At 41.6% G+C, this 19,637-nt stretch overlaps 1 protein-coding gene across 1 annotated transcript; it reads left to right on the top strand.

Annotated features, from left to right (window-relative positions):
* The first annotated feature begins 2,993 nt into the window (after positions 1-2,993).
* On the top strand, positions 2,994-19,368 carry LOC142371203 (G protein-activated inward rectifier potassium channel 1-like). The gene is made up of 3 exons (XM_075453816.1): positions 2,994-4,006; positions 14,341-14,557; positions 18,704-19,368. Exons 1-3 carry the CDS (start codon positions 3,341-3,343, stop codon positions 19,366-19,368), a joined length of 1,548 nt encoding a protein of 515 aa, XP_075309931.1. The 5' UTR covers positions 2,994-3,340.
* The last annotated feature ends 269 nt before the right edge of the window (positions 19,369-19,637 follow it).

Raw genomic sequence — 19,637 nt, 5'->3', positions numbered from 1 at the left:
GGTGAAACATGTCTAGATGAATCTGTCTTTATCATATGGAATATGTACATCTGATTATTTCACCCGTTTTTCCCCTTTTTTATGCAACTTCTTGTAGGTTCTACCACTGCTCCTTACTTTAACATGCAGACATGACGAACTCAACTTACCAGAAATGTGCGATGTGATGAACATGAAGCCTGAATATTTGAGTCACACATTTGCACAGAGTCAAAAGAAAGGCTGCTAAGAAGAAAGTGAAATGACAAAAGGACCCGGAGAAGGGCAAACATCCGTCACACCAGATGAAAGAAACCATAAAAGGCGACAGTATTAAAGAAGAATGTGCGGACTGGGCTTTTTGTCGGTGCTTCATAAGGCAGCATCATTTTTCACTGACTCTGATACGGGATGAAATGATCATCTGATGCAACTTTTATGTCCTGAGGTTGAGAAATTAGGCTGATGAACAGAAATATATCCTGACAAACCACCACAAAACATCTTGAAAAAAGCTGGTCATGTGAAGACAATAATGTAAATGCGGTCTTAAAGGTGCAGTGCGCGATCTAAGAAAAGCAGCACGTTTCATTAGAACAGCAGAGTGAAAACAAACTGAGCTGAAACTGTAAGTGAAACCGAACTTGGAGCCCTTCAAACTGTTGTAGATCGATCTATCTACAACACTGGAAAAAATCTAAATCTTACCAAGTATATTTGTCTCATTGAGTATCTCATTACGCTTGATATAAGACAAGTACCATTTCAGCAAGATATAGGGACTTATTTTAATACAACACATCTTGAATATCTTGTTAAGTGAAAAAGTCACCAAACATCTTGTTTTGAGTCATATTTCACATGAAACAAGCTTTTTTTTTCATTTGAAGAGGTTTTTAAGCTAATTTAAAGATCACTTTTATCTCAAAAGTCCTAAATATCACATTTTATTTCAAGAAATTTTGACAAGCCGATTTTCACTAGTTCCATTGGCAGATTTTTTTGCTTATTTCAAGCAAAAACGTCTTTTATTTGCTGTTTTTTTAACTTATTTTTGGAGGGGCATTTTTTCCAGTGAACCTGTTCTCACTTGCAAATCGTCACATGACAGGTGACAGGTAGCAGCAGCAGCTTAGTAACAGGAAGCCAATGAAGAGAAGCTAAAACTGGAGAAAAACAATCCCTCCTGCTGCTTCTCATCACAACTCTCTCTCCATAACGTTGGATCAGCTGGAAGCTTTTCAGTAAATTTGTGGGAAAACCCAAATATAAAAGAAATCCAGCAGCCCAATCTTAAAGTAACAAATGCATGGACCTGTTTTTCTGCATCCCTCTCAGACAGGACATTCCTATTTTAGGTCAAACTTGTTTTCATGTGAGATTCAAAGGACACGTCCTGGTCAAAAATAACTTCAAGGTTTCTCACGGTAGTACCGGAATAAAAAAAAACCCAACACTGGTGAAACAATACTCTCAAGGCTGGACTCAAACATAACTTTTATGTTTGAGAGTCAGGTGTTAATCCTCTAAACCAACCTCCTTACACAGTTTGTGTTGATAGACGATAAGTGAGTCCTATTGAGTGACGTTTTCCTGTCGCAGCTTACTGCCGCGGCAGCTGCCGCTTCACTGTCGCAGAATAACTTCCATATGCAGCTGTAGAGTAGTTGCATCAAAAAGTGATGATAAAAGCATTGGGTGCTGATGCAAAGGGGCTCCTGACAAGTTAAACAAGTGTTAAAGTGAGTAAAACTCCCAATCTTTTAATTTATCTGGACTGTTGCTTGTTTTTAAATTCATTTAAATTATTTCATTTGTTTCTCTTTATATTCTTTTATGTATTTTTAATGCTTCTTACACTCCCTGCTGCAATGCTTTTATTTTATGTGAAGCACTTTGAATTGTTTTGTACATGAAATGTGCTATATAAATAAATTTGATTTGATTTGATCAGTTAAAACACCTTTCTTTATGAGAGTCTTCTTAACCAAACAAGAAGCATTATTATGATCGTATCTATGAGGAGAGAGGATCTTATTTTAATGAAGAGATTAAAATAGTGAATAGCATCCTAAGAGCACTTAACTGATGTCATGCTACGACTCTGACATTGCTTTTCAGAGCGCATCATATCAGAAACACTCCTTCTGGGTCTCAACACAGATTAAAAGACTGAACAAAGACGAACACTTGAGAGGTGAAAGGAGATCAGTCTTTATGCTTCCAGTGTGAAGGGTTATTAAACATCAATTAACAATAACAGCACCTACATGCAGTGCAGGTTTGTATGTGTAGTCTGATTAAAATGAGGGTGAATCAGGTCCAAGGGTGAGTCATCCCTTTTATGAGAAAAGTAGCCCAGGAAATCCTTCACTACACACTTAATCAATAGAAACACTTCAGAGGAAAGAGCAGAAACACTGATTTAATGTCAAAGAAACAGGGGGAGATGCTTTGGATGGGAAGCGGTAAAAATAGATCTAATCAAAGTAATAGTCTAGAAAATTGAATTTTATGTAAATGTTCGACTTTAAAATGAGCTTATTTCAGTCATTTATTACACAACGGCTTAGAAAAGTGGAACAGATATATATTTTTTCTTTAATAAAAGCAGAGAGATTACCTGTAGTAAATAAGCTCCACTCTGTATCACACCAATGACTCCATCAGATGTGCACATGGGTTGTCCATCCAGTAGATGGCACAGTCTAACTTACAAGAACAAAGAACCTTCAACAACATTACTTTTCATGCGTGAGATTCTCAGAGCTGTTTATCACACAGAACAACGGTGTAAATACAGAGTTGGCTCTCAGGGATAATTGATGATAAATGAGTCAACTCACTAATTAATACGGAATTAAACCCCACGCTGATCTAATTGACCAGCTGGACTACACACAAATGGAGAGGCAACTGCCCACCTCTCTGCCTCCTCTTGTGTAACTCTCCTCCTCTCTCCCTGCCCCTTTCCCTCCCTCTCTCCACATCTCTCTCACACACTCACACTCCCCTCTTTATCTTCAACATCCCACCAGAAGCTGTGAATGGTAGACGGCTCCTTCGCGCCACTGAGCGGAGGCTGAGCGGAGCGCACGGCCGCAGCCAGAGGTCCTCTGATGCCTGGTGAAATAACTGGTAGGATCAGTGAAGATTGTTTTTAAACAAAAGGTGATCAGCTGCGCATTAAAAGCACAGAAACGCGATTTTTCTTTCTGTATTACTAAGAGGATTGGCAGCGCGCGCTGAAGTGACCATGGCGCGTTTTACGCACTGCAGATAACCAGTCTTTTTGAGGCTAAAACAAACACAACATGGATTAAACTGCGAGCATTGCTTCGGTCACTCCGGCAAAGCTGAAATGGCGGCACTTCGTAGAAAATTTGGAGAAGACTACCAGGTGGTTAACACAAATCGGGCCAGTACTTTTTCTGCTCCGGTCAAGAAGAAACGCCAACGTTTCGTTGAGAAGAACGGTCGCTGTAACGTGCAGCACGGAAACCTCGGCGGGGAGACCAGCAGGTACCTCTCTGACCTGTTCACCACTTTGGTGGACCTGAAGTGGCGTTGGAACCTACTCATCTTCATCCTGACGTACACCATCGCGTGGCTGGTCATGGCATCGATGTGGTGGATCATTGCCTACATCAGGGGGGACATAAATCACGGCCACGACTCGTCCTACACCCCCTGCGTAGCAAATGTTTACAACTTCCCCTCTGCGTTCCTCTTCTTCATTGAGACCGAAGCCACCATCGGTTACGGCTACCGGTACATTACAGAGAAGTGTCCGGAGGGCATCATCCTCTTCTTGTTCCAGTCGCTGCTGGGCTCCATAGTGGACGCGTTCCTCATCGGCTGCATGTTCATAAAAATGTCCCAGCCTAAGAAACGCGCAGAGACGCTCATGTTCAGCCAGGACGCGGTGATTTCTCAACGAGACGGCAAACTGTGCCTCATGTTCCGCGTGGGCAACCTGCGTAACAGCCACATGGTGTCCGCGCAGATCAGGTGCAAGGTCATAAAGGTAAGAAACACCAGATGATCGCAACTCCATAAAACTGAGTGAAGCACTGACGCGTGGGAGCAGAATGTGGGTGAAACCTAATCTTCTTGAACCAATAAAGTAATGCACCGGAATCATTACACTGATTACACATCTTAATTGAACAAAGTTCACTTCTTGTGACTTGTAGGCATTTTTCTCTGGAGTGTGGCACGCTGTCAGCTCGCGCAAAATCACTGAAGCTTATGAAAACTAAAAAAAGAAGCTTTTTCTTTCTTTGCTGTATGGCTGCACTCTTGACTGACAGCTCGTATCTCTGAAGAGTCTTTTATTCTCTTCACTTTCTCATCTGAGCGCGAAGGGGAAAAGAAACGGCTCCAAATTGCATATCAAAGGTTAAAATTACCTTTTTTTTATCCCCAGCTTCAGTGTAAGCAGGTCCTGCTACACATATACACCTTGTTTAACAACGCAGTCTTAAGGTGTCATTACCATAATCCCCAGCTGCGGGATGGTGGAGCTGAGCTGCAGCCAGGTAGGCACACCTCAAAGCACTTAGAGAAGACAGCAAAGGATGTGCTGCTCTTTGTTGGGAGCGCTGCAGAGTGGATGATCGACTGTTTCCAGCATCCTCCTCACATGTGACAGAAAGGATTGTATCAGAAAAGAAGATGTGACAGAGAGATGCAGCACTTTGGGAAGAAAGTTGAGTTCAGTGGTCAGAGGGTAAAACAGAATCTGGGAACTTTAAAGCCTTATTTATGATGATCAGTGTAAAAAGTATTATTTTCCTCAAATTTCAATTCAATTCAATTCAGTTTATGTACATATATAGCGCCAAATCAAAACAAATGTCATCTCAAGGCACTTCAATGATACAGTCTCTAGCCGGAGATATGAAATATGGACCCAAAAGCACCACAATTAAAGGTGATACAGATGGGGGTTTGTGTCCTTATCGCTAATGAAGAGTTCAGCAGAGTTTTGGAGTGAGCTCAGCTAATGAACCTCACACTCTGAAAACAAGCAGCAATGCACACAACTGACCACAAACAGAAGCAGGCTCCACTGACTCCTCTTTTAATTACCATAATAGAGCTCAGGTCAGCCACATCCATGTTCAGTGAGCAAAATGGGCAATAAAGAAGACAAACAGCATTAGTGAGGTGCTTGGAGCTTGTTTATGTCGGTGTTCTCCTCCGCGCCGCCACATCGAGCACAGTGTTGGTCGGCTTAATGATGCATGCAGGCAGAGAGGGAGGCGGGGAGGACCGAGCCGTGGAGGAGGTGAACCGTCCCAGAGCCACAAAGTATAATCACACAACTGTACGGACTGTATTTCCCTCGACTCTCATGCAAGAAAGTCAATATAAAACTCTCCAGCTGTTTATGGCTGTGTGATTTTTTTTTTTAAAGCCACATGGCATCTGTAGATCAGGGGCAAGCTGATCTGTGTTCAAACTGAGAGGATATTTTTCAAAGCAGGGGCAACCAGTGCCCGAATAATGTGGATTTGCAAAGGAGAAAATAATAACAATCTGCATTTTTATACACAAGAGCCAACACTGTTTTATCTTTTGTTCTGGACTAAAAAGACTTCAAAACCTTTCTGCCAACCCCACAACATTTTTATCCTCTTCCTCTGTGTGGAGGACAATAAATACAGCTTCCACTGTGTGCTCCTTAGTACATTTTTTTTTGTTTTTGCTCCAGGGCTTTTTGGTCTAACCGTGTTCTTTCGCTTCAAAGATTCTCTTACCAACACAGCGGCTCTGCCTGAGTACAAACCACAGAAATGTATGTAATAAAAACAAAAAAAGACAAGAAGAAAATCAGGTGAGTCACAGTGGAAATAAAGGCACTGTTAAAGAGGCAATAATCTTTAATTACACATCACATTTAAATGATATTATAAGCTTAATTCCTGCAGTGCAGTCCCTGTGCAGAGATGTTGGTGGTGCTGTTGAACTGCAGCCCTCATTCAGTCACGCTATATTATAAGATGCTCAGACTTTACAGGCAGATAAATGATATAGAAACGTTTTGTGTCTATAACTATGTGAATATGTATCGCTTAAATTCTTTCCCATGAATCCAAACAAAAAAAAACTGAGTAGGATCTGAAGCCTTAGCTTTATATGTATGATTTGAACTCCGAGCTGACTGCAGTTAAATTGTCTACCTGAGTACGATGTCTGGTAAAACCAGTGGAACCAAAACTGTTGGTCCAGTTCTTCTTCACCTGTGCAGATATGAGTTAAAAGCTTTGGATGCTTAATGAAATACTGATTCAGTCTGAACTCCCCAACCTCTCTAACTCAGGGCATCGGTTGTCTGACATGTCGAGCACGTCACTTGCACACTCAGCTCTGACTCGGCAGGTATTTCCCGCTGTTGGTCCATTCTCAAAATAAACTGCATCTACACATATTTTTCTTTTGTTTCAGCTCATTAAAGTTGTTATTAAAAAGATTCAGGACACCACAATGATCAGCTTTTCCTCCACTCTGAATAACATTAACTGCAGTTTATCAGCGTTGCTCCATCTCCTGCTACTATCGAAACAGCATCAAACATTTGCTCAACACTGAACGAACTTCTCATGGTGACATGTTCGGTGAATGGCATCTTCTCTGGTGTCCGGTGTTTAGCTTCATAGGTACATCCCAACTGTCTTATCAGACTTTGATTTGCTCCTCACTCAATTTGTTAAACCTTTCGGTTCTCCATCTGGAAAGCCGACCAAACAAAAGCACAATTTGCTGCAGTTCCTGCGATGGAAGACAAACTAGAAGAGGACCTGCCTCCGTGGTCATAAGAACTGTAATACGTTAGATTTGGACTAATAAATCATTTGTAAAAGATATTCAGAGCGTTACGATAAACATTTAAAGATAAAAGATATCCCTGCCAGTAAGTTACATGTGCACTGGACTGGGTTTGAATTAATGTGCGCATGTTTTCTCACCGTTTGAACACGTCAGAACACAACGTCTCGAGGACATTTGGGTCATTAAAACCAGAGACAGAGACAGCACTGTAAGGGTCCTCAGTGAGAACAGCTAAGACTCAAGCAAGAACTCCAAGGAAGTTAAGAGAAGACTCCACTTTTTTCAGCAAGAAAGGGTTAATATATGTAACCATCCTCTTGTTTTATACAGATTTGGTCCTGTGCTGGAGGGAGAGAGGACAAACGGTGCCCTTTATGTCGCGACAAGCCTGTCATTACTCTGTATGTCAACCAAAATAACCACCATACCTCACTCGTAATGCGTGGATAATGCAGACAGAAGTACTCTGCTGTGTGGGATAAAAACACCAGTCTTTCACCACTCTGATAGCAATTCACAGACCCATTGACCTTTGGTTTGAAGTGGGCCTGTGGCCATCTGCCCACGCCTGCGTGCAGAGTTCTGGTTTCCCCTTTCCCTCAGCTGATGTCCAGGAAACCAGGGAGAGCTTTTTGGCTGGGTTTTTATCTCAAACTGTGCAGACACTTCGCAGAGCCAGGTGGAAATCTGCCGCTCAGCTGGTCAGCATTGGAGAGTTGACGGAGGTGACATTTTGCACATAGAGTCGTTTGCAAGAAGAACAACATAATATGCAGCATCCTGGTAAAAATATCCAATATCCGCTGTCTCTTAATGAGGGTTTGAGGTGGTTCTTTTTCCACACATGGCCATAAACTGAATTTCTGTGGGTATTTGACACATAAAAGAAGAAATACAAAATAGATTTCTACAAGTGATGTGAAAACAACAATCACATGTTTAAATGGTTTTGTGGAACACCAGAGACTTTCTGTGCTGTAATGGATGATTGCTGGGTGACAGGAGGCAGAAAGCATGGCGACACAGAGCTTTGCTGAGCGTCCATGATGGCCTCGGAGGGCATCTTGGTGGAACATCCGAGCAGAAATGATAGATTTGGTTTTACACTGGAGATGGGATGAGGGTAGAATTGATAGAAGGTGCTCAAAGGGCTTGAGAGACAGTGCGAAAAAAAGGATTTTTCTCAATATTTTCAATGTACATCATCGTGGAAGGTTGCAATGATGACGACACGTTCGCTAAAACTAGAACTGATTGCCTTCAGTTCTATGATCAGGTTGAGGAGCGCTGCAGAGAGAGGCCTTGATGCCCTGCTGGCATTGATTAGTGAACCTCGGAGCTAGAAAACCTTCAAAGTCTTGGCTGCTCATGTTCACCTCCTGTTGGTAGAATTCTACAAAGGTTGTAGTGTACACACTTAGAAATACACGAGCACACAAACTCCTCGGTAAAAGTTCTTTCAGACTCATCCAAATGCTGTTTTTTTGTATGAATTTAACTCTATTGGAAATACAAGTTTTCCCCTCTGATGGAGAAAGGATTAAACATTGTATTTTCAACAAAGTATTTTGAAAGTAAAAGGAGAGTGTGCGGGAGTTCAATTTTCTCTTGCCTTCAGATATTTCCTCCTACGTACCTGCTCAAAAACCCAGTAGGCTTGCATGATCCTTTACGGTCAACATTTAAACTCACAAAGACTAAAAATTCATCTTGATTGTTCCTGAGTAAGGCAAAACAATATCTGTCCATCTCTGCCACGCAGGATAAAAGCCTTAGATTGGTTGTAAGGTGGAAATAAACATGCATGTGAGCACACAAAGCACTTTACTGGCAGTGTTTGGCGTTGCCTCATTTTTAATTCTGGAGCTATGCAAGGCTCTACTCTTACTATCAGTGCGTTATTACACACCGCTGCATCTGAAAAGGTGACTAATAAATAATCTCGAGGCACTGAGAAATGGGGCCCCAACGCTGCCTGGTGCAGCCCGACCTTAGTGAAGAAGTGCGCCTTGTATGGAGAGAAGTAACCGTGTGAAAGTGTTTAGTTGCAACATAAAGCTGTGTTAGAAAAAAACATGATACCTAAAATGTTGTCTGCTTTGTGAGTTGAAGTGTGAACAACAATTAGTCAAAGAAAACAGAGATGAGCCGTGTTTTTCTTGTGGCTCAAGACTCAATTATGTGTGAGAGCAGATGTCCCATTAGTGTCTTTTCCCTCGTGTTCCTGTCAGTTCTACAGCCAAAGATGTGAATCAAACCTGAAACACATCTTTTATTGTGGCCTTCTGTTCGGTCTCGGTGGAGATTTTCACACACCCCCAAAAAAATAGACAGAAAGAAAATACAAATCTTTTCAGACATATTCTCCCTGGGGTGGATAAAGCTGAAAAACGGCAGCATGTCCAATCGCTGGCAGATCATTTCCGTCTCTTGTTGTCATTGCACAGCACAAAGTGTTGTCAACTCTGTTTAATTAGGACATAAACTAGAGAATTATAGTGATTTTAGTTTGTCTAGTTAACAGGTTGCTAACATGAGCTACAATTAAATCTGTTTTCCACGTTCCAAAGGAAAAAGAAAAAGATTTAACTGTTGGCTACAATTACCGGTTTTGTTTTTGATTTGCTCCAAGTTTGAAGGAGAAGAGATGCAATGTTTCTTGTGTTTTTACAACTCGTTGTGGACCAAAACTTTCCTAAACTAATCCGTAAATGACGGAGCAGAGCGAAGTTTCAGGTTCTTCTCTTTCCCAGGGTGTCAAATAACTGTTTATTAATAAAATCAGCTAATATACCTCAAGGTGGCTTTTGGTTTTGGTGAAGAGATGCACAAGCTGTGGCGACGTTTGTCCTTGAGCGCAAAAGTTCCTGCAACATGTCAAACTGTTTGGGCATAATGGTTGCAGTCCTCCGGAAAATGCTGTTTTCTTTCCTCTTCGTTTCGTCCTGAAAGCTGCGGCTCGAAATTGTTGTGAGTCCCGTGTGAAAACCTTGTTGTCTCGGCTCATCTTTGCTTTCACTTTGGTTAGGTTTAGGCTCAAGGCTTCCACCCTAGCTCCTGGCCTACATCATTTCCATCCATCGATTTTAATTACCCACTTGAACCTATTTAAGGTCACAGGGGTGCTGCCCAGCTACATCACAGTCCCATCACAGTCCCATCCCAGTCCATCGCAGGGCCAATACAGAGACCAATGAGACCACAAATGCTCATATTCACCCCTGCAGTCAGCTTAGAATCAACAGTTAACCCAACATGTATGTTTTTGGAAGCCGGAGTCCAGGAAGAGAGACCCAGGCATGTTCAAAGAGGAGATGCAAACGTCACACAGAAAGGCCATGCAGCCCGTCCTCGTTCCCCAAGATCCTTTTCACCATCCCTGAAGCCCACACTAAAATGGGAAAATTAGCATTTTAATATGCTGCTCCGGTTGTTTGGAATCAGCAGCGGAGCCAGCTGGATCTGAGGGAGCTGCTTTATCTACACAAATTCAAAGAAGCTGTTCGTAGTTTGACCTGCAAAACTGATGATGACTTCCTCTGATAGTTTTAGGTGCTTTTATTTTGATTCATGCTTCTTCTTGTTTCTGTAGTTTATCAATTCAACACAAACATACCGTGTATGTATATTAAATCAAGCTGATCGAGCTGCTTCCCGTCTTGACCAGAAGAGATTTTTAAATCTCAAAGAGTTACATTTTTCCAGGTAAATAAAGGTTAAATGATGGCACAGCCCATTCTATGCAGGTTGGTGTCACAATTTGACCACATTAAGTGCTTTAGGGACTTAATATGTGAAAACTACCACCAAAAGTAACAAGAAAATGCTGCCCAACCTAACAAGTGCTGGTACAATGTTTCAACACTGGTAACATTGGGCTATCCAAACTATATATTTTCCTAATATGAACCAAGTCATTTTTTGCCTGATCAAACACAGATTGGATCTATAGCCTATAAGAAAACCACCAGAACAAAGCTGCTAACTTACTTCCCACTGTTGCAGTTATCGTGGTGCTGGTACATAACTTCCACACGTGTTATTTCATGTACTTCTGTGAGATCAGATTGATGCCAATTGTTCGGTCCAGTTAATTCAACTCGGCATTTAATTCACCAATTCAGTGCTCCCCATCTTGAAATGTTACGACTGGTTCATTCTTATTAAATGTACTGCTCAGGCTGAGGGTATCTGGCAGCTGAAAGCCAGTGTGATTCGACTGGCTCGTCAGTCCATTTGACAGCCTACAAAGTCCTCCACCCTTTTCTCTTCAGAGGATACTGATTGATGGTGACCTGGCAGACCACGGAGAGGAGTTAAATAGGGAGATCAGAACACTTAAGGTGTAATCAATTCTATCTATCACCTGTCTTTATCCACGAGCACCATTCAAACCATTGAAATTCTCCCTCCTCGGCTAGCAAGCAATCATTTTTTACACACAAACGTAAGATCTGCTGCTTCTTATTCACCATTTCCCCCCAAAATGCAGAAAATTAATAAGAACAACCCCTGTCTGCAGGTGTCAGAGTTCCTGGAGAAAAATCTATGTTAGGACAGCATGTCAGATTACCAAAACACAAAAAAACAGCCGATGAGCTCAATTATCTGCGAATCTTTGTGCACGGAGGAGTGTAGCAGCGTGCCAACGGGGCCTGTCTCTGGAGCCTTGCCTGTCAGTATTTGCATACAGTCATCCATCTTCTTAATCTGGAGAGACAAAGACATAAAGTGAAATGTACAATTTCCTTAAGCTAGCACGTGATAACCCTCACGGAGGAATGATGCTAAACAGTATTGAGAGCCCGACATGTGAACAATTCCCAAGCTGAGATGACAGTTTGCTCACACCTCATTCAAAGTTTGTGTCTCAGATGGATAAACTGCAGAATAATATCCCTGACAAAGTCGGGATGCAACTGGGATCTGACTGGGAGCTGCGGTTATGAAGAAGCTTTAGTTTTTAATATGAGGAAGAAGTGAAATGTACACTGTTCTTTATGAACTGTGATCGTTTTCATTGAGTGTGTATGTGTGTGTGTGTGTGTGTGTGTGTGGTCTATCCTTTGTAGCAGAAACTAGCACACGTGGTTTTGAGCACGCTGGGCAGTGTGTTTGTCTCTCTGGACACTTATGTCAACATGATAGCATCACATCAGTGGAAACTTTACAGGTGTGCGACAGAGATCTGGTTGGCGTTATCTTTCGGCAGCTTTGTGAGTTGAACTGTGAGCAATAACTGGTCAGCCAAACTCGGGATGAGCAGACAACATGATATGACGTGTGTGAGCATGTGTGCCATGAGGGCAACTGTGTGTTTGACCGCATTTTGTCAGGTTTTAGTTCAGAAAAGCAGATTTAGATAATGAAAGAGTAATTAAATAAAACTCAAGTTAACAAAGAAACAAGAAAGGGCACCATATAATCTAGGAACAGATACATATAAGTGTCCAACTGATATATCATTTCCATACAAAAGAAAGAAAAAAAGACAAGAAATCATCAAAAAATACAAAAAATTATAGCAGGATTGAACACAGGCCAAAGACTGAAGGAAACAAGGAGACGCTGGTACAAATGAAGGCAGTCTGTGGTCAGATATATGATGATACAATCATGCAAGAGAGATCACATCACCAAACTTTGCACGTCTAATAGAGAATAGAGCTGTCAAGATATGGTCATCCTGGCCAAAAGCATTCACGAAATTTCCTTCTTTATTTGTGACTCAACTACTAAAAGAATATCTTGATTTTCTCCGCTGAGATCAAATCGATATTATCAGTGTGGATTATCGACACAATATCGATATATCGGTCCGATCACAATTTTCATGGCAGTGGGTCTATTGCAACACCTTTAGTTGAGATTGAAGACAGAAGTGTGCTAGCATGCTAATAATTCAATTCAGTTTTATTTATTTAGCGCCAAATCACAATAATCATCATCATCTCGAGGCACTTAAAAAATCCATATAATAAAATCCATATAAGTCCTATTCATACAATGCCAAATTTAAAGAAAAAAAAGAGTTGTCTCGCTAAGGAAACAGATTGGATCGAAACATTGCTTCAATTTTGTCCTCCGGTCTGAGGGTGCATGAGGCAACGGGAGGAAGAAACGTCCAGCAGAACCAGAACCAGAACCAGGGAGGGTGGCTATCTGCCTCGATCAGTTGGGGGGTAAAGAGGACAGAAAAGGTGTGGGTGGATGGCTATTGCATTACATATTACAGGTAACTATTAAAGACAAAACAGACTGCTTATTGAGTGATTGTAATTAGACAGAATCCAACAGGAAACAAGAAGAAAATACATCCAGGACTCTTAACATCATCTGGACAATTAAATGCTTCTGCACCAGTTAACACTCTGTGGGCAAATACCCGTCTAAACACAGCGGTCTCATGCGTCCGCCCACACATTCTTAAAGAGATGCATGGAGCACCAAGTTTTTAAAGGCTTACTAAGATCAGCACATCTTTGCCTTTTCAGACTGACGGAGAGGTGGAATGAAGTATTAAGACTGACATATTCTATTATAATATCACTTCATATATTAAAAAAACATCTTCCCAGGCTCAGGAACACTCTTCTATTTAAAGCTCTTGAAACAAGAGAAGTAATATACTGATTATAGAGTGATCTCTCCATAACAGCAACAATGAAACGATGCAAGATGAGCTGTTTTCTGCCAATTATCTAGAGTAGTTCTACTGTGAGACTGCAAACCATGGCTGGGAAAACCATTTTTTATCATATATTGAGCTTTTTGTGCTTTCAAAACATACAATTCTTTCAGTTGAGTGATAAAAAAAAAAATAAATACACACATTTATGTGTTGATTTAACCTGCCTTTGGCTCTTGAACATGTATGTAAGATAACTTCATTTGCATATTTATGTATAAATTTCTTAAAAAGTTTCCAATAAAAAACTGTATACAATTTATTCTGATATATATTCTGATTTCCTCCTCCACATGTATTCAACATGTCTGTTCTATCCCTTTAATTAACTGTCGTTGGTTATTTTATGTGATTACTTTTCTTATGGAGCAAATAAAAAGGAAGAATCCAAAATCCCTTCAAAGTCCCTTATTCCCTTATTCTTATTCTATTTACATTTCTTTTCTGGAAATGTATGCAAATCACTGCATGTTTTGATAAAATAAAACCTGATTTGGATATTTAAACATTTAAGTTGTCTACATTTCAGTAAACTGGAGGTTTGTTCTGATGTTCCTGTGATGTCGTCCTTTAAAGTGCATTTTTCATGTTGCTCCTCCACATTTTAAGACTCAACGTGTGTCATTTGCACTCGTAATGACATATATATATGTGTTTTAATTTAAGATCTTAACACTTCTGTTGCTGTATTTAGGAGCTGAACTGAGTCAGATGAAAGCAGAACTATTATTTTGTGATAACATGTGTCTAATATCCTCTTTAATGCTTCCCTCCTCTTTTCATCGGCTCTTCCTTCTGTTTCTGCCTTTCACTTCTTTCTCGCTCTCTTCGTCCAGTCTCGTCAGACGCCCGAGGGTGAGTTCCTGCCTCTGGATCAGTGTGAGCTGGATGTTGGTTTTGGGACGGGTGCAGACCAGCTCTTCTTGGTGTCCCCTCTTACCATTTGCCATGAAATTAACCCCAAAAGCCCCTTTTTTGACTTGTCGCAGCGCTCCCTCAAGAACGAACAGTTTGAGATCGTCGTTATCCTCGAGGGCATCGTGGAGACCACTGGTAAGAAATCTTTTTCTATCGCACCTTTGCGGCTCTTTGTTTTCATCCCAATTCCAATTTTACTCCAAGTCAAAATGCAATTGTTAACGTGGGTGCACATAACTTTGCTGTCTAACACTCATAATAGACTCTGTGAAATCTAATTTTCCCACATTCCCAGTTTTGCATATTTGAATGGAGAACAACACACGTGAATGATTCTCTTATTGAATTACGAGGACTATTTCATTCCTGCCAAATCAGTTTATGCCCACTCCATGCATAATAAAAGCCTGCAGTCGTAGATGCATGTCACCGTGATGAATGAGCTGAGGTTTTAGTCGAAGTTCTGCTGCATTTTCTTCATGACAGCTTCGAGCAGAGGTTAATGTGCAGCCCAGTAACTACAGACAGCCCTGCTGGAGAACCCTCGGCAGCAACACTGCTCTGCCTGTTGCATGTTTAACGGAATGATTCTTCCCTGAAGTCAAATGCAAACAAATCCATCTCCTTTCTTTGTTGTCAGCAACGCCTCTTATCCATTCTCCATAACTCATACGTTGCCACTGTTTCAGGAGAAAGCAAAGAGCTTAATGGGCTCAGAGCAGGAGGGATGGATCTGCGGGGAAGCAGAGAGGCAGGCAGCTCAGCCTGTGCTCTGCTTGTTATACGATTAATCTCGGTGCAACTAGAAGTTTGAGGAGCAGAGGAGGGAACATCCTGTCAGCCTTACACTAACATACTACATATTTACCCCATCGCTACACTGACACAGCAGTGCAGCTCATTCATTCATCCTCCACTAATCTCAATCAGACTAAAAGGATTACCACACAGAGGTTCCAAAACTATTCAACTGTAGCTCAAGTCCTAAAGATATCTGCTGTAAACTAAACAGAATTTAAAGCTTTTAAGATATAAAAACTGACAATGAAATCCTTTGCAGGGTTATTTTTCTTATCAGTTCAGTCCTGACTCAACGAGACAAACTGAAATCAGAAACTCGCTTGATTCCAGTCTGATTCATAACCAGAATCTGTGTGAAACATACCCAGGGTGCCTATTCCTAAAACAAACACAAACAGAGAGACATCAACAAGAACACATGGAGATGCACACATAATATGGGTGCAGTAAGAGATTATGGGGATTATAGGGAATGGCCTTTAACTTAATTTGGCAACTCCGGCTTTCTTCTTCATCTCTGTAGGTGTGTCTGTAAAAATGAGCCGATTAATAGATCATTTCACTCATTTTATCCAATTTTTTAGTAAGGGGGGAAAATACAGAAGAATTAGCACAGAAAAAAAGCAGAAGAAGCTCTCTGACAAAAAAATTGAAACGTTTAAATCTGATATGCTTTTATTACCATTCAGTGTTCTCATAATGACTGCTGTTCATCTCTGATTTAATGGATGCACTGAATAACTCTGTCCTGTTAAGATAAATAGAAATCCCTGTTTATTTTAGGTAAAATGAAAGTAAAATTAGTTTTACTTGTTGATTATTCTCTATGATAAGTACCATTTTTTTAATCAGATGCTGGTCAAACCAAACTATCAAGACATTACACTCCATTCAATTAATTAATTCTCTGGAGTGGATTGATTGCATAACAGCCAGGTGGAGCCAATCAAATGCACGTGATTTTAAGGCCACTACAGTGAGAAATATTATTATATACAAGTGGAAAACATTCAAAACAGTCACCAATTTTCCCAGGAATGAACGTCCCAGCAAGTTCGCCCCAAGGTCAGAAAGTAATGCTCAGAGAGACTGAAAAAAATCAAAAGACTCTGCAGGCATCAGTTTGTGACTTCTGGGACTATATTCTTTAGGCAGATGAGACCAAAGTGGAGATGTTTGGTCATAATGCACAGCAGCACGTTTGCAGAAAACCAAACACAGCATATCAGCGTAAACACCTCATACCAACTGTCAAGCACGGTGGTGGAGGGCTGATGGTCTGGGCTTATTTTGCTGGACATCCTGCAGTCGCTAAGTACATCGTGAACTCTTCTGTATACCAAAGGATTCGAGACTCCAATGTGAGGCCATCTGTCTGGCAGCTGGAGCTCGGCTGAAATTGATTCATGCAACAGAACAAAACAAAACAGCAAATCTACAACAGAGTGTCTGAAAATCAGAAGAATTGAGATGTTGCAATGGTTTACTCAAATTCCAGGCCTTAACCTGGACCTTGAGATCAGGGAATGGTGGTGGTTAGCACCATCGCCTCACAGTGAGAGGGTTGCTGGTTCCAATTCCGGCTGGGGCCTTTCTGTGTGGATGTATTTCTCCCATGAATGCATCTCCATCCGTCTTGTGGCCCTGTGATGGACTGGCGACCTGTCCAGGGTGTACCCTGCCCCTAACCCAATTACAGCTGGGATAGGCCCCAGCTTCCCCTGAGTCGGATAAGAAGGTCTGTTACAGTTTGTTGCCAACAGAGCCTTCAAATTTGGGCCCCTCTCTGAGTGTTTTACTGCAGTTAGACTGAGATCCACAAATTAACACATCCACTTCTCCGCACAAACCATACGGTCTTAATCATTTTTGTTTTTCTTGTAAACTACCACTTTATTCATTTAGCATGGCCTTGTTATGACCAAATACTTTATTGAAAATGATTTATTAGTATTGGAAGTATCATATTCTTTCCTGGATATTAGCATTGAGTTTGAAATTCTAGTTTCGTGACAGCCCAATTGATTGATGTTCACATCTAAAAGGCTGCAGCCCCAAAATGTCTTGGACACACAGAATTAAAGAGAAACCACTTAACAGACTTTACAATGCCCACTCTCTCCTAATGGAGTGTAATACATGATTCAAAGGAATTTTCTGTGAGTCAATTGACACACCTCAAAAGGGTCCAGCTTCATGATAATCCATTGACTCTCTAACCCATTAATAACGCTTTGTAGTCCATTCCAAGAACTCCAAGGACTGAAAAAGAAGGATGACAGGATGCTTGATGAGATAATGCCTTCATCTTCGTATACCATTCAGAACAGACCTCAGACCACTTACTTTTTAAAGTTGTGACATCATAGTCCCATCTATAAATTAGTGTCACTACTATGCAGATGACAAACATCTCTCTATAAATGAGCCCTTTTTTTCATTCTCAGTTAATTACAGTGGTCTGACTCAGGAAGGCGTTTACCTGAAAAGGCAGATTGTTATAATGAACTCAGTAAACTGTGCCAGTGCAGACAACAGCAAGTCTTTTCTAGGGACATCCTGTTGCTTTCTGTCAGTAGTTTGTTTTGCTGAGGGCTTTTATTTTTCACAGGACGCAGTGAACATTAACCAGATGTATATGATGCCTGAAATTTCTGCCAGGCTATAAACCCACAAGCCTCTACTTCACTTATTCCTGTTAGTTTCTGCATCCACAGTCAGAAATACAGACATTTTCCTGGTTGAAGAAGAGGAGAGAGCTGGAAAATTATCCTGCACTCACGGCTGTAATTAACGGGAAGCCTTTAGGCTAAACGGGGGTAAAAATTACCTTTGAGTTGCTGTTGGACTGTTGAAGGTTTTCGCTCGATGAAGATGATTAGTGAGCTTGGAATAGCATTGGGCTATGACATAACACTGCACATATCCCTCGGAGGCATGCAATCAGACTCCTACTTTTTAGGAAACAGTGGCGTTTTGCAGAGAAACTCTGAGCCACTGGTTCAGCAAAAATATGGACAAAGAGCTTATCGATCATGAAGGACATTGTAAGAACTTACAGATTTTAAGAAAATTATTTTACAAGAGTGGATATCAAGTGGAACAAATGTGCTCAAGATGCTCGCGTCCCTTTAAATCATGTGAGTTTCTTTTTCTGTTACAGTAGATTAGACATCCCGAAAGTCGGAAGACTTAAAGCTGTGATAATAGGTCAGAGAAGCTTTGTGGTTTCGCAAATTAACCAGGAAATGCTTTCAAGAAGTGTTCAAATTTCCAGTTGGTGACTAAATTGAACTAGATGATCACTCAGCAAGTAGGATGAAGCTCCCCTCGAAAGTAATAAAGGAGAGAGGAAGAAGATAATAGAAGGGAATGCTGCTTGCCCTCTCTCATTCCTTCTTATCAGCCAATAATTGTTCACTTTGAATCCTATTTTGTGGCGGTTCCTAAGATATTTACTCAGCTGTCATTCTCTTTTAGGCATGACATGCCAGGCACGGACGTCATACACCGAGGATGAGGTTTTATGGGGCCATCGTTTCCTGCCTGTGATGTCCCTGGAAGAAGGCTTTTTCAGGGTAGACTACTCTCAGTTTCACAGCACATTTGAAGTTCCGACACCACCGTACAGCGTCAAAGAGCATGAAGAGAAGAATTCATTGCCCTCCCCTTTATCCACTCCCACCCCCACACTGACTGAGAGCCACGGTGCTCGGCGTGACCGCGTGTTTTCTGTGGATTGCATCAACACTTCAGAGGAAAGGCGCCGTCAGGGAGGGGCCGGAGGTCGACTGCCGAGCAAGCTGCAGAGAATGAGTTCATCCGGAAAGGAGGACCTACAGAGGAAGGTGCTCATGCTCAGCTCTCAGCACTCGGAGAAGGCCTGCAGCACGGGGGACCTCCCTCTGAAGCTGCAGCGCCTCAGCTCCTCACCCAGCCCAGGGGCGCAGACTCGGCTGCAACTCAAGTCCCTTAAGGTGGGCTTTGAGCCCATGACCCAGTCCACCGGAGACCTGTACCAACACAGCCCGCCGCCCTCACTGACGCCCGCCCCACTCCCAATGCACAGCCCTCTCCTCTCAGCTGGAGGGAGGCCGGAGGACAATCTACCAGCAAAGCTACGGAAAATGAACGCTGACCGCTGAAACCGCTGAAACCGCTGAAACCGAGAAACCGGGAGCACAAAAACAAAAAACACTACCACAGACACACAAGAGGAGCCACACATGGATGCAGATTCAGAGATGTATTTCACCTATTACCTTAGGAGGCTTTGACAGAAAACATTATGGCTTACTGAGAAATTTATAGATTTTTTTTTTCTTTTCTTGACACGCAACCTTTCCTGGAATTACTGTGATTTTATGTTTCATGGCAGATGCATTCATGCAGGCTTTGTTACACACAAAACACA

Source organism: Odontesthes bonariensis, chromosome 21, assembly GCF_027942865.1.
Source record: "Odontesthes bonariensis isolate fOdoBon6 chromosome 21, fOdoBon6.hap1, whole genome shotgun sequence".
Taxonomy (NCBI): domain Eukaryota; kingdom Metazoa; phylum Chordata; class Actinopteri; order Atheriniformes; family Atherinopsidae; genus Odontesthes; species Odontesthes bonariensis.
This window is presented reverse-complemented; position numbering and strand designations above follow the sequence as displayed.

Bases quoted from the DNA above. Each gene is read 5' to 3' on its own strand.
- LOC142371203 (XM_075453816.1), top strand. From the start codon at position 3,341: ATGGCGGCACTTCGTAGAAAATTTGGAGAAGACTACCAGGTGGTTAAC. The intron at 4,007-14,340 runs GTAAGAAACACC...CTCTTCGTCCAG, and splicing joins TCAGGTGCAAGGTCATAAAG to TCTCGTCAGACGCCCGAGGG. The intron at 14,558-18,703 runs GTAAGAAATCTT...ATTCTCTTTTAG, and splicing joins GGGCATCGTGGAGACCACTG to GCATGACATGCCAGGCACGG.